Raw genomic sequence first — 13794 nt, forward strand, 5'->3', positions numbered from 1 at the left:
TGATCGGCATAGCGCAATCATCTTTCCATGAGTTCTGGATAAGCCTGGAAGGTTTCGTCGACCCCCAAGCCTGGGTCAGAGGCCTGAGGGTAAAACCTTGTTGAATTCTGGTGAACTCGTGAAGGATGCAATGTGTACGAGAATTTGCTACACCAAAAGAACGATAGAGTAATTCGGGGCATGAGTTACATATAGGCAACAAGTCATGTTATGGGTGCGGACGCGACAGACGAATGCTTTCATCGATTTAAGGTTGTTGGTCATGATGACATAGGTAAACATGCGAGGGCAGACGTACAGCCTGCGTCGGGGACTATTGATCGACAGGAGCTGCAGTGTCGAGGACCGCATTCGCATTCCCTTGGCGTCGATCCAAGTACGCTACGTGCTGTTTGAGAAAGTTGCAGTGCTGCACGGTACTTGCGAGTTTGTGATCAGACGACGTTGGTTGTGAACCGTGGATAGCGTCATGAACCTAAAGTATACAGAGCTTATGCCACTTGCCAACCATGAAGTCATTGTCACTCCTAAAACGCCTCCAACGAGCTTGCAGATGCCACGGCCTTGCGAGATCCGCCTCTAACGGGGCTCCCGTCGGGCTGGGCTGCGTCTTCTCAAACTGACTGTAAACATATCAGCCTCCGGGAGCTCGCCGGCGCACGTGCGCTTTCGGCCGTGCCGTAGCCGCAGTCAAGCAAGTCGATCGGTGAAGTCCCAAGGGCTCAGACTGGCACGTTCCTCCCGACTAGCTGCCAAGCTGCAGAAACAGAGCCCACTTGTTGCGTGAAGATTTCAAAAGTTCATGTACGCCTCACAGGTGGGCATCTCGTGACGGTGGCCGCGGGCAGTCGGTCCCGAGGTGCGCGAGGTCTTGGTGGCCTTCAATAGACAGCGACGCGCCTTGTTTGTGCCCAGTTTGAGGATGGAGCTGATCCAAGCTTCTCGAATCTCTCAAAGACACATAGTTCTCTGAGAACAACGCAACAATGAACGAATCAACCGAGACCAAGGATGAGGTGAAGGATATCGTCGAGGGCGGTCCGTCGAGAGCCAATTCGGGCGAGGGTCGCGGGGAAGTACTTCAACAGTCGCGCGCCGAGTCGGAGAAGAGTAAGTCAACGCCATCGACAGACCAAGGACGATCAGGCGAGCAGGAGAAACACGAAAAGGTTATTCAGTCGGCTGAAGATGACTTCCCCGAAGGCGGCACGCGAGCATGGTCAGTGGCGGCCGGCACAGCAGCCATCCTGTTCTGCTCTCTGGGGTACACCAACTCGTTTGGCGTTTTTCAAGCGTACTACACGCGCCATCAGCTTTCGAACCATACGCCAGACGACATATCGTGGATCGGATCAATACAGGCATTCTTGGTGTTTGCGTCTGGTGCTATAGGAGGGCCAATCTTTGACCGTTATGGCGCATGGGTGAGTGCACACAAGACACAGGCGTGCTGGTATCGCCATCGAGAAGAAGCTAACCTTGACTAGGTCATTCGTCCCGCCGCGATAGTATACATCTTCTCAGTGATGATGACGAGCTTGTGCAACGAGTATTGGCACTTCATGCTCGCTCAAGGTGTGCTCAGCGGCTTATCGAACGGATTGATCATGTTCCCAGCAATGGCCGCCACGCCTCAATACTTCAAGAGGAGGAGAGGAGCAGCCATGGGTCTCGCCATTGCCGGCTCCTCGTTGGGCGCAGTCGTCTTCCCCATCGTTCTCTCAGAGCTTCTGGACACGCTGGGATTCGGTTGGGCCGTTCGCATATGCGGCTTCATCATGATGCCATTCCTCTTATACTCGTCCGTCGCCGTCAGGGCCCGTCTTCCCCCTCGAAGGAGCCAGTTCTTCATCTGGAAAGCTTTTCGACAGCCGCTGTTTCTGTGTCTCACTGGTGGCGTGTGCCTCATGTTTGTGGGCATGTTCATCCCCTTCTTTTACTTGCCGACATTCGGTATCGATCACGGCTTGAGCCCGTCACTGGCGTCTTATTTGGTGGCAGTCATTAACGGAGCCTCGATCCCCGGCCGCATCATTCCAGGCGTCCTCGGCGACAAGTTTGGTCGCATCAACATCTTATTCACTGCAGGACTCTTAACCGCCATCTCGATTCTCTGCTGGCCCAAGGCAGTGACTGAGGCTGGAATCATTGGCTTTGCCGCAGCGTATGGTCTCACTTCTGGCGCCATCATCTCAGGAGGGTCCGTGGTCTTCACCCTGTGCCCAAAGACGCCGAAGGATATCGGCACCTATATGGGAATGGGCATCGCATTCGCATCAATTGCTGTGTTGATTGGGCCACCGGTCAGCGGCGCGTTGCTCAATCGGTACCACGGTTACGACCAGATTTCCGTGTTTGGCGGCGTCATTTGCATGGTCGGGGCGGTTCTGACGCTTTGCGCAAAGCTGTTCACTACTGAGGGTCTTTTAGGATTTGTCTGAGAAGAAGCTTGAATGAAAGCTAGCCAGCCTTGGTATTCAAGAGCTGAGATACGGCATAACGGTTGTTGAGAGAGAATTGCTGCCATGGTGGTCTACGTCATGGAGACTTGGATAGGCTGGATCATTTTGACCGAGTCTGATGAATGAATACCCTCACCGAAACCTTACTAAGAACTAGTAATAAAGACTCAACATTCAACGCTTTTGCCGATTCGGCAGCGAGCCGGCCATTGATAAGTCGCAATTGCCCCACGCGGACCCCTCATCCAAATCACGGCAGTCCGTCCTAAACGATGCTCATTTCCCGTTGCCGCACGGCTTGGCCTTAAGAGAATCCAAGGATCATCACGTCCATCAATGTTGCATTTAAACATTAAACAAGCAAACAAAAGCCACCATCGAAACAGGGGCACCGAGCACAATGATTGGCGCACAATTCTGAAGCGGAGAAGAAAAAGCTCGGCTTCCTCCTTGGGCCCAGACTGGAACCTTCTCCCCGCCCCGGCAACTCTCAATCCTTCACCGTTCACGGTGTGTTTGCGGAGACGCGGAGCACACGGCTAGAGGATTGGATGACGTCTTCAAGGGTCTTGCGCCATGTCTACCGCCTTGGCAAAGGATATCTCCAAGATACCACCCGTATCTCCGTCCGGATGACCATCCAAGAAAATAGGTTCCGATCTGGCTTATTTGTAATCATTAGACGCGTGGAACGGGGAGAAGCTTAAATCTTAAAAAGATGTTGGGCTATCCCGTCCCGTCCCATTACCTCCATCCGGTCTCCGTCCGCCGTGCTTTGTGATTGACCTACCTCCAGTCCAAAACCTTCAAGATGCTCAGCAAAACTATTGTCGCAGCCCTTCTGGGCTTCGTATCTCTGACCAATGCTGCTAAGAAGTGCCCCGTTGCCGACGTTTCCGCCATTGCCCACACTGGCACTCCAATTGGCGAGGAGGTCAAGTACAATGGGCGTGAGTCTTTTCAATCTCGTCGCGACGTCTATCTGGCGCACAAGCTGACGCGATTTGTATGCAGTGACCCAATATGTCACCAAGCCAAGCACGCGTGGTAATAGGACTGTTGGAGTCCTTTACCTGACCGACGTTTTCGGAATCCAGCTCGCGCAAAACAAGCTGTGAGTACCTTACACCAGCCATAGACCTCGGGCCGCCATATGGCACCGTCGTGCCAATACCGATGTTAACGCAAGCGGCCAGCCTGTCCGACAGTTTTGCTCGCGCCGGTTACATCTCCGTCGCGCCGGACCTGTTCAACGGCAGCCCCGCCCCGAACGATATCAACATCCCCGGCTTCAACACGACGGCGTTCCTTGCGCAGCACGGACCCAACGTTACTGACCCGATCATCGCCAACTCCATCAAGTACCTGCGCGAGGAACTCGGCGTGAGCAAGGTCGCCGTCACGGGATACTGCTTCGGAGGCCGCTACTCTTTCCGCGTCCTCGCCGAGGGCAAGGGCGCTGATGTCGGCTTCGCCGCGCACCCGAGTCTTCTTACCGATGAGGAGATTACGGCCATCACTGGTCCCGCGAGTGTCGCTGCCGCCGGTACGTTATAATCCCGGCCCCTCTCCTCCCAGGAGGGCACCTGTAGAAGGGTACCTGAACTGTTCCTTGTTATTGACAATGCCGCTGTAGAAACTGATAACCTCATGTCGCCCGCTCGTCGTGCCGAGGTCGAGGCCCTTCTCAGTGAGACTGGCCAGCCCTTCTCCCTCGCTGTGTATGGTGGTACCTCGCATGGATTCGGCGTTCGCGCCAATATTTCGGACCCCAGACAGAAGTTCGGCAAGGAGGAGGCTTTCTTCCAGGCTGTTCGCTTCTTTGACACCTGGGCTTGATCGAGCCTACAATTCTTGTACATATTCGAAAAGTTTGCTGTCCAAATATGATCTCGACTGTACTGATTGCTTTCAACAATTGAAGTCCAACAGTTACCCGCGCTTCGAAGGCTTTCTCAATGTTGTCTGGAAAGAGAGATGTGTATCCGTTTTCGTCTATTCGTCTGGAATATTCGCGAATCGTACTATGAGGTCAATCGTTCGTCTCATCGTCTGTACCTGTACCAGGAGGTAAAATTGACATGTTAGCGGCGATAATGAGGTTACTTGAGAGAGGGCTAGTTCGAATCCGCCCCAAGGAGATACGTCGAGAGCCTTGCCAGGAAACGTTATTGAATGCGAGAGCAAACAGCTCATCAGCAACATGGCCGCCCTCGCTGTAAGCAGCAGGACTCGTAGAATTCTTCTGCCCAAGGAGATGTATGAATAGGCACGGAAGTTCCGAGAACAACTTTGCAAGTTTGCCATCGTCAAGATTCATCGGCATGACCGCAGAACCGGAGAAGCTAAGACTTGTTAAATTGGCCAGTCAGAGAAGATGCACCTCGCTTTCCATAGTTGTGGTCCCACGCGTTAGACGCGTCTAGACCTCATCCTCATCCGACTATTGCCGTCCGCGGCGTCAGTTAGCATCATTAAGCTTTTTATCCCTTCAGACGTCATGGTCATCATGTGGCTTCTTTTCGAGCGAAAAGCTAGGATCCAATGTCATCGGGGACCCCTAGCTGCAGCCTGCCGACAAATTCTCCCGGGGACAACGGGCTACAAAGGTAGTGACAAGCCTTATGCAGCGCGTCAAGCAGTGTTTAGATCTGGCGGCAGAGTCATAATCAGCCTTACAATTCTCACTTTCCGCTAAGTATTACCCCTAGGTCGGATCACTTAAGCTTCCAGGACGATCGCACATTCGCAACACCCCCACTAGTCGTAGCACCAAACCAGGCGCACCCACCTACCTCGGTTTCGGTTTCGGGGTTTGAGGTACAACCCGTCTGTTCCTGATTTGATCGTTTCAGATCGCTCACACTCTGACTCTACAGCTCATTTGTGTTCCTAGTAGCTTCTGTACGAAGTAGTTGAATATGCCTTACCTTCAATGCTAATGAGTTCTATCCTAAGTAGGTAGGTCGAACGAGCTCTAGTCGCCAAGACATCTCCGGGCCACTGTAGCCCGCAATGCGCTCTGCTGCCGCTCGGCCGAAATCTTTAGGCCTTTGGTAATCGGCTCGTTAGACTTTCGAGCCTAAAAGATGTAGACAAACGGGTAATCGGGTAGACGTTGAACAACGGAACAGCTGTTACTTGGCGGCGGAATCTGGCGACACCGCCAAGTCGTAGAATAGCACTGGATCATCGTACACGGCTCGTAGGACCCGCGGTAGCCCTGACTGTCTGGACTCTGCTCTCAAATCTGCAGAGCTAGTGTGATCTCCGACGAGGCAAATCAGGGCATGAGCGGAATATGGTAGTCTAAATGTTTTGTTCTTTAATTTATTTAGATAACAACTAAAGTTGTATACTTCTATCGCTTATGAATGCCAAAGGCCATTTGACCAACTCTTTCCACTCTGGATCCAAGTCTGATACTATCGCTCGCGCCGAGTTGATGCCCCATCCCTGCATGAACCACGTGGTAGCTTCGGTCGAGCGAACGACGACTGAATAGTAAGCTAGCAGAGTTAGAGCCGCCGGATCGCGGTTCCGCAGCAGCTGCAGATACTCCTCCGTGAGGTTAATGGGCCATGTCAAGGCCACTCGCAGCTCTGGAAACGCCGTTGTCTCGACGGCGTGCATGATCCACCCGAGAAACACGTCAATCTCTTTGCTGACGATGGCTTTGGTCGGTTCGTCGGCGCTGGATGCCTTTAAGCTTATTTGGAGGTTCTCGAGGTGCTGTGTGACTGCCTCTAGCAACGGTGTTGACGCAGGAGTGACCACCTCTGTGAAGAAGTTCCTAAATGGCCCACTCTGGATAGAGGGCTGGAATGACGATAGGATATGACTCATTCCTCTCACTAGTAAGAACACGTCGAGGACGTCGTCGACTGTCGGTGCCTCTTGTGAATGGGGCGCTCCCCTTTGATATGGGAAAGTGGAGTATGCGTTGAGCAGCAGTAATGAAGACGCCGCGAACAGAGCGTGGCAGTTTTCGGTCGTGATGTTCATGAGTGACTCTCTCATGCCCGCTATCGCATCGCTTTGATGTTGTGAGGCATGCAAGGCATAAGACTCGCGCTGCTCCGGGTGCAGATAACCCAGATGTAAAGCACCAATGGCGAGGATTTCGTGCATCAGGAACATGTACGTCAGACCAAGCTTCGGTACCTCAAACTGCCAGATGCTGCTCACGTCTGATGACCTGGGCATCGTGAGACTAGTGGCCGTGGAGTAGTGGTGCATCAGCTCGAGATCTGTAATCCACTTGCTCAAATGAACCGGTTCCACGGGCTCGGTTGAGAACTTGACAAAATAAGGAAAGGGGTCAGGGCTCGAGGCGGCGATAGATGACCTCCTATTTCCGATGGATGAGCCCCGGTCGCTGACGAAGTCTGCTGGTAGGTTGAGGGTGGCCTCGAGCAGACTAGGCGGCGTCAATGAGTGGTCTATCGGACTGATTGATGGCGTTTGCGTCTTGCGGCTGCCGCTGGACCCCTTTCGCGATGAGCTCCTTCGCTGGAAACTCGGCACTCTTGAAAGTCCCGATGCGTTAGAATTGGATGTCGGCTCCCAGCTCATGTTGTCACCGGAGCCTCCGTCCACTGAGCCCTCAAGAAGACTGCACTGGGTGTTGTGCCTGATACAGGCGCCACACGGCTTGTTCTCATCGCACTGGGTTCAGAAGTGTCAGCCGGGCCGCGTTCAATATACAAGATGGTTTGTGAGTGGTAGAGAGGTTGACGAGTGTGCATGTGTATGCGAATGGATGAAAGGTGGTAAGTACTTTTACGCGACGCTGTTTACACCTTGCACAGCCACCGCGAGACTTTTTGTACCCTAGGCGCGGCATCTTGCAGCAAGCAGAATAAGCAACCCTTTCGTTATTCCCTCTTAGACCTGGGCTCTTATCCTAGATTGGCGAAAAGGGACAACACTGCCGTAACTTCCCCAACCTCGCGTCCGATGAAGAGTGGGCAGGCTGGACCCCAGACAGGCGAGCGATGTGCCTTTGGGCTGCCGGAAGAGAACCCTCACGATTTGGGGGGACACCTAGACCTCAAACCCCCTTGCTACAGAAATCCGATGAGAGCGATGAACAGGGGAAGGAGGCGGCAATCTGACGAATCGGTTGAGTACCGGTGACGAGATGTCAGCAAGATGTGGCTCTTCTTCACTTCAAGAGCGGCGCGGTCCGCTAAAGGTACCGTAGACAACGATCGTTTGGCGTGTCGTTGGAGGTCTCGACAAGCAGGTCGAGGAGACCGAAAGCGAATATGTGGGGTTGAGAGGATGGATGGATGGTCGGTTGGTGGATGGTAAATGGTGAATAGGTTGGGACTGAAAGAGGAGAGGCAAGTCGGGGAGATGAGCGCCGGGGCCGGAGATGGTCTGTGGTATTTTCTGCAGCGGAACGGCTGAGGTAATGGCTTCGCGTGTCGACGGTAGCGTGAATAAGTGATGGATGTAGTGTAAGGTAAAGTTAGGTTACTAAGGTGAGTGCGAGTTGTGGTGATGTGATGTATCTATGGTCCAGTCCTGTCTGTCGTCGGGGAGGAAGCTTTTGCTGGCACGACGAAGCCGTGGTTGAGTTCAAATCCGAATGGGGCCGGTCTTGGACATTCGCCCAAGATCGAAGCGCGGAGCAAGCCACTCGAGTTATATCGTGAAGGGAGACGCGAGCGAAGCAGTGACCAGTGACCTAGACGGGGAAGATGGTTCTTGGGATTCTCGGAGTGACTGGGAGTGAGTCTGCCCCGTCCCGTACTGGGCAGCGCCGGGGCGGGTATTGAAGAAAAGCTGGCTCCAAACTGCGCCTTGCTTACGAGTCAAGCCGAAGCACGGGTGCGTGCGTCAGAAACACAATAACATAGCGGCTCGTACGGATCTGGAATGGCGTGTGCGTGGAGAAAGTGAAACGAACAAGGCCGTATGCTGCCCGTTCCTATTGGAGCCTAGCCCTGTTGTTGACTCTCGAGTGTAGAGATTGAAGGGAGGGGATGGGCAGGATTGTAAAGAAGCAAGAGTGGTGTGTGTCGGTGTGTACGGTTACGTTTCGTCTAAGCTATCATCAGACCGAAGGACTCTTCCTATGTGGTGCCAATGGTGGTGGTGGCTCAGGCTCCGGCTTAGGCTCAGGGGTGCCACGAGAGGGGCAGCACTCTAATAAAGATTCAACACCTCTCTCTAGATCCATGTTCGCTAAATGACGATCCACGTCGGGTTGGGGGCTCCTGATCCTGCCCGTTGGAAGTACTAGTAGGGGACTACCACCAACTAGGAGGTATCTGTAGACATGCACACCTGAATATCACTCATGTGGCCAAGAGCCACGGCATCAAGACGTCAATTCCTCCACCAAGCCTCCATCAAACGTCGACATGCGTTGCGTGGAGTGGCATACCCAAATACATGTATTGGGTGGGCAACGCACCACAGGCAATACGTGTATGGCTAGGATCCTCTACGCCGCTCAACCACTCAACGTCCACGCAGATGAGATAAGTCAGTGTGGCAGCATAGCATTCTGTCACCAAGGTTCCTACCAAGGTTCCTCCCAAAATTATCCTCCCGTCTTGGCCAGTGCCCTCGCCATCACGCCGTGATCCCGGCGACGAGATTTGTGTTAGGCTTCCGGGGTTAACGGACAGGACGGGGCCTTGCTATGCCCCTTTACCTCCATGAACCCTAAGCTCCCGCTACTACCCGGTCCCCTGTGTCCATCAATCCAAATCTTTCTTGACGGCTGTCAGCCCGGCAGCAAGGCACACTTGCCATCCCTCCCCTTTCCCCCTCGTAGCTTACCTGTTGCTACGGATAGCCACAACCTTTCCGGGGGCGTTACAGACTACTATCTGTAAGGCTGCATTCCACCTCGCCGAGTTATATCCCAAACGAGGTCCATCGAGGGCATAAAACGGCCCAATGTCCCATTCTACCGGCAAGGACGTGCGCTCAAAGGAAATCAGCTCATCTACCATCGTGGGGCGCTAGGCTAGCTAAGCATTTTTCGTGGCGCGAGCCCACTAGCCACGGGGCCGGAGAGTATCGATGAAACCGAAACCGAGCGAACCCTGAAAAGGTCTTCTAGAAGAACAATGATCTTCTGTGCCCTGGTACCTATCATTCTTCACCTGTATCCATCTGATCGCGCAACCAACATAGCCCCACGGACTCGCGGGTTTTTATCTTACTGAGATCGAAATCTCTACTCCTAGCCATACTCTAAAGTCCTTGCATATTTCCGGCTTTGTAGTCTTGTGGCTTGGCTTCGGAAACTGACGTCTTTGGTCATGTCGTGTTCGTCGCATTCGTCGTGTTCGTTGTCGTATGACGTTCGAGACCGGTCGGTTCTGTCATTCTTAGGCGATGAAGTGGCTGAGCTACCCGGAGATTCTCGTACACCGGGTATGACGGATACAATCTGATTATTGCAAAGGTTCGATATCGTGCTGTCTAACGACCAAACATGTTTGGATCATTCTCAATTCTTCTGCTCGCTCGCTCTCGACTGGTTAGAAGTTTCCAAGTCTCTCATGACAATGTCAGTCAGTTCAAACCACCAACGTTCTCGCGGAAACAGTCCCTTGTTCTGAAACCGCCATCCTGGGTTCCATGTTCCTTCAACGTCGTTTAGGCCCCGGATTAAGCGCGATGGAACGATTCGTCCCGCGCAAGGACTCCTCCGGGATCGACGAAGCGTCAAAAGCTTACTTTGATCCCGCCCGCCACCCACCGCGGCGCCCAGGTTTCTGAAAGGCCCCTTCGTCGGCCACGTCGCCTGCTGGCGTCTACAATGTACTACCGCATCGAATCTCACACAAACATGGGACGTAGCGGCTCTCACTTGTTCGGACCGAAAATGGAGGTGTCAGATGTCATTGCCGAGAACCTGTGTCAATAAGAAGAGCTATAATAGCGACGGTAGCGATTAGATCTTCCCGACTTTAGGGTTGCGATCCGACTGAGTTCGTTACAAAAAGGTTCCAATGACCAGAGCCCGGATCGTGGCCGAGACTTCAGTGGAGCCTACTCTATTTGCCAGTCGCTGAGTGCATAGTCCCTCTACACAGCACCGTTCCTGGCCTATACAAAGGGTCCAAGGGGATCACCGGACGATCTGATTTCGGGGCAAAATACCGTCAGGCAAGGCGTCGAACAACCTGCGTGGATGGATTTGCCCCTCTATTTGATCTCTATAGCCTCAGCCCTTTGAGAGAGAGGCGATTCCCCAGACCACACTTCTCAGATCGTGTATCTAAACCACGGCACATTATCTGCGAGCTCAGCTTCAAGCTCCTTTTGCTCTGCAGTCAACTCCTGCACTCCGGCATCACTAGCAACTTGGTCTCTGCGGGCGTTCTCCCTTCTGCACCATGTGGTCATGAACAACGTCAAGAAGAAGGCCATGCTAGGCAAAGTCAGCACGCGTCATCACTGGCCAACGTATCATTATGGTTCTCTCTTACCTCACAAAGCCAATGAGAATGCTGTGGCCGGTAGTGTAGCGGGGTCCATCCCGGCTAAGGTAGACGTAAGACGCAATGATGCCGCCGCAGTTACCACCCATGACTTGCATCGCAATACCGGTTCCCCGCTTCAAACTTCCGCCGATGTTGCTACTGTTCCAGGCGAGACCAAGTGGGATTTGAGGATAGATGCCTTAGTCATGATGGATTAGCATGTAGGTAGATTCGTGCCCCATCAGGACGAGTCACGACGGGTGTAGAAGCTTACCGATGGCGGCAAAAATGGTGCCGGCATATTGCGTAGAGGATTTGCTGGTACCGACCAAGAGACCGAAGCCCAGGATTCCCACCAGCTGGAAGCCCATCAGGAAAATACCACGCTGTCTCACGCGATCCGCATACCAACTGGCGGCGATCGTGAAGATACAAGCGAAGCAATACGGCGGCACCGACATCAGTTGAGCGGTGTTGGAGGTGTAGCCCATGTTCTTGATAATGGTTGGTAGGAAAAGGGCAATCGAGTAGATGGGGCAGAAGCCCGCCATGCAGATGAGCATGTGGATGTAGATCTTCCAATCCTTGATGGCCTGCCAGACATACTTGATGTTGAACTCGTTAGATAGGTGGCCTGAGTCTACTTGCAGTCGGCGTTGGACTTCTGATCGCTCCTTCTCCGAAAGGAATTGTGCTCTATTAATGATGACTGTCAGCTCATACGCAACATACATCGTTGTCTGAATTTTCAACGTACGTGGCAGGATAGTCGTAGATTGCCCAGTACGCAGTGAAGGACACCAAGATACTCAGAAGACCCTCGAGGATGAAGATCCATGCCCAGGCCGAGAGGCCGCCTACTCCGTGCATCTCGGCAATTCCTCGCGCAAGGATACCACCAAACGCACCGGCGAGAGTCGCTGCTGAGAAGAAGAGAGCCATTCTGAAGCCACATTCGTGTCGGCAGTACCTATGCAACCATTTGTTAGAGCCTCGTCCACACCAAGGACGTGTTCATCGGAGCATCAGAGGAGAGGCCTCACCATTGCGTGATGTAGTAGTTGACGCCGGGAAACAGACCACCCTCAAAGATCCCGAGAAATACGCGAGTCGCCATGAGCCCTGAGTAGTCCTTGACGAATCCTTGCCCGATCATCGACGCAGACCAGCAGACCATGATGAATGTCAGCCAGATCGACGGCCGAAGGCGCTTCATCATCATGTTGCTCGGGATCTCGGCCGCGATGTAGAACGGGAAAAGAATGGCAAGGCAGTCATTGTACTGAATGCCCTTCAATTTGAGGTCCTGCTCCAAATGGTCCAACCTAGCATTTCCAATGTTCGTCCTGTCAAGGAAGCAGAGTCTTGATCCAGGTTAGTACCAGTGTCGCATGGCCGGATGCTGTGGTGGCATTGGCGCTATGTCTGTGCGACGACTCACAGGTAGATCAGACTCATGAAGGGAATGATGTGCCAGTCTAGCTTTCTCAAGAGCTTCTTAGTCGCATGTTGGTCGAAGGGCTGCGACTCGCCAACTTCGATTGATTCGGTGCGAGCGTGTTTTTCTGATACTTGGGCGCTGTCGGACTCCATTTTGACAATTCAGTAGCTCGAGAGCAGGACAGAAAACCGAGGAAACCAGATCAGACGAACTTCTGGGGCAGACGACTTGGCTTTGCGGGGGAGGATGCGACTGCCGAACTCAAGCTTTTAACTCCATCTCGAACCCTCACCAAAGATCTAAACCTCCCTGTCAGCACGTCTTATCAAAGCCCTAGTGATATTGCCACCGCCAGCAGGGCAAGCAGCACGCAGGCTGACTGGACCTAGCCCTGGAAGGATTCAAAATTGGAACATGCAGGTAAGACAGGAGGTTGGACACGCACTCGGGTATCTGGCCAATTGGTCTGGACCAGCAAGCCTGCATGCATCTCGCAAAGGTTAAAGGCCGATGGGAGAAGGATTTCACTTGTGACCGCTACGGGCCGAGTCCCAATGAATCAACACCCGCGAGATCTGTTGCAACCTTCCCAAAAAAGCGATGAGACTGGGGTGACATCGGGGTTCTCGTTTCCTATATCTGGTTACCGTTGGTCTGGTTTTTCTGTCCTGCGACACAAGGGAACGCCCAACGGACAAATCGTCGCTTACCGCCGAGACAAGATAGGCGTGCTCATCACTCTGTCAAAAGGGCCAATTGCTGATGGGCGGATGCACGTCGGAATGCATGGTGATGAATAAGAAATATTTCGGGCAGAGGGACAGGGTCTTGATGCCTCGGCTGGCCGCAGAAGGGAGAGATTCAAGGGACCCTATCAGGCTTCTAATAGGGCACGTGGGAAAATGAGCAGTAAGACCACGTATTCCGCAACAAGGTGTTTTAGTCGACGCGCATATCAAGGTACGGAAGGCACCCTGATGCTCATCGGTACCCAAATCCGGAAGATGCATCCTTGTCAGCAATAGATTGTCTTTGACCTTGTGATACACGAGACTACCTGCATCATTCTACCTTACGGAAAGATGCGGATATCAGATTCATGCTGGCCCTCATAAGATTATGCCAGTCTTTGTTTCGTCTTTCTCAGTCGCTCATTTACGACATGATTCGAATGTACGCGCGCGGGTTGTTAGGACTTCTGGAGATTGAGGAAGGCATACATGCATGCTCTCTTCCTCCTCAATATCGAGGTTCCCAGGCGTTGCTCTGATTCCAGTTCACTTCCAGAAAGTAATTCGCCGAGGGCAGTCTGAAGAATCTTATCAGCGCCAAATTCCAATGGCAGATACGAATGCCCTTTCATCCTACAAGATGAGGACTCTTTCCAATACAACCTCGCGACTATAACCACCTGTGACGCGTTCATGTCATGACA

General features: G+C 53.0%; 5 protein-coding genes across 5 annotated transcripts; 2 read left to right on the forward strand and 3 right to left on the reverse strand.

The window, feature by feature from the left end:
* Positions 1–986: 986 nt before the first annotated feature.
* Positions 987–2441, forward strand: CABS01_02379 (riboflavin transporter MCH5; the record flags this gene model as incomplete). The annotated part of the gene is made up of 2 exons (XM_060535757.1): positions 987–1424; positions 1488–2441. The coding sequence occupies 2 exons, from the start codon at positions 987–989 to the stop codon at positions 2439–2441; spliced, it is 1392 nt and encodes a 463-aa protein (XP_060396062.1).
* An 832-nt stretch (positions 2442–3273) lies between these two features.
* Positions 3274–4301, forward strand: CABS01_02380 (dienelactone hydrolase; the record flags this gene model as incomplete). The annotated part of the gene is made up of 4 exons (XM_060535758.1): positions 3274–3412; positions 3477–3576; positions 3659–4008; positions 4099–4301. 4 exons carry the CDS (start codon positions 3274–3276, stop codon positions 4299–4301), a joined length of 792 nt encoding a protein of 263 aa, XP_060396063.1.
* A 156-nt stretch (positions 4302–4457) lies between these two features.
* On the reverse strand, positions 4458–4769 carry CABS01_02381 (uncharacterized protein; the record flags this gene model as incomplete). The annotated part of the gene is made up of 1 exon (XM_060535759.1): positions 4458–4769. One exon carries the CDS (start codon positions 4767–4769, stop codon positions 4458–4460), a length of 312 nt encoding a protein of 103 aa, XP_060396064.1.
* An 830-nt stretch (positions 4770–5599) lies between these two features.
* On the reverse strand, positions 5600–7308 carry CABS01_02382 (uncharacterized protein; the record flags this gene model as incomplete). The annotated part of the gene is made up of 3 exons (XM_060535760.1): positions 5600–5720; positions 5860–7130; positions 7243–7308. 3 exons carry the CDS (start codon positions 7306–7308, stop codon positions 5600–5602), a joined length of 1458 nt encoding a protein of 485 aa, XP_060396065.1.
* Positions 7309–10700: 3392 nt separating this feature from the next.
* CABS01_02383 (high-affinity nicotinic acid transporter) lies at positions 10701–12511 on the reverse strand (the record flags this gene model as incomplete). The annotated part of the gene is made up of 6 exons (XM_060535761.1): positions 10701–10866; positions 10925–11117; positions 11193–11614; positions 11676–11888; positions 11962–12282; positions 12360–12511. The coding sequence occupies 6 exons, from the start codon at positions 12509–12511 to the stop codon at positions 10701–10703; spliced, it is 1467 nt and encodes a 488-aa protein (XP_060396066.1).
* Positions 12512–13794: the final 1283 nt, after the last annotated feature.

Source organism: Colletotrichum abscissum, assembly GCF_030869225.1.
Source record: "Colletotrichum abscissum strain IMI 504890 chromosome Unknown Scaffold_4.1, whole genome shotgun sequence".
Lineage (NCBI taxonomy): Eukaryota > Fungi > Ascomycota > Sordariomycetes > Glomerellales > Glomerellaceae > Colletotrichum > Colletotrichum abscissum.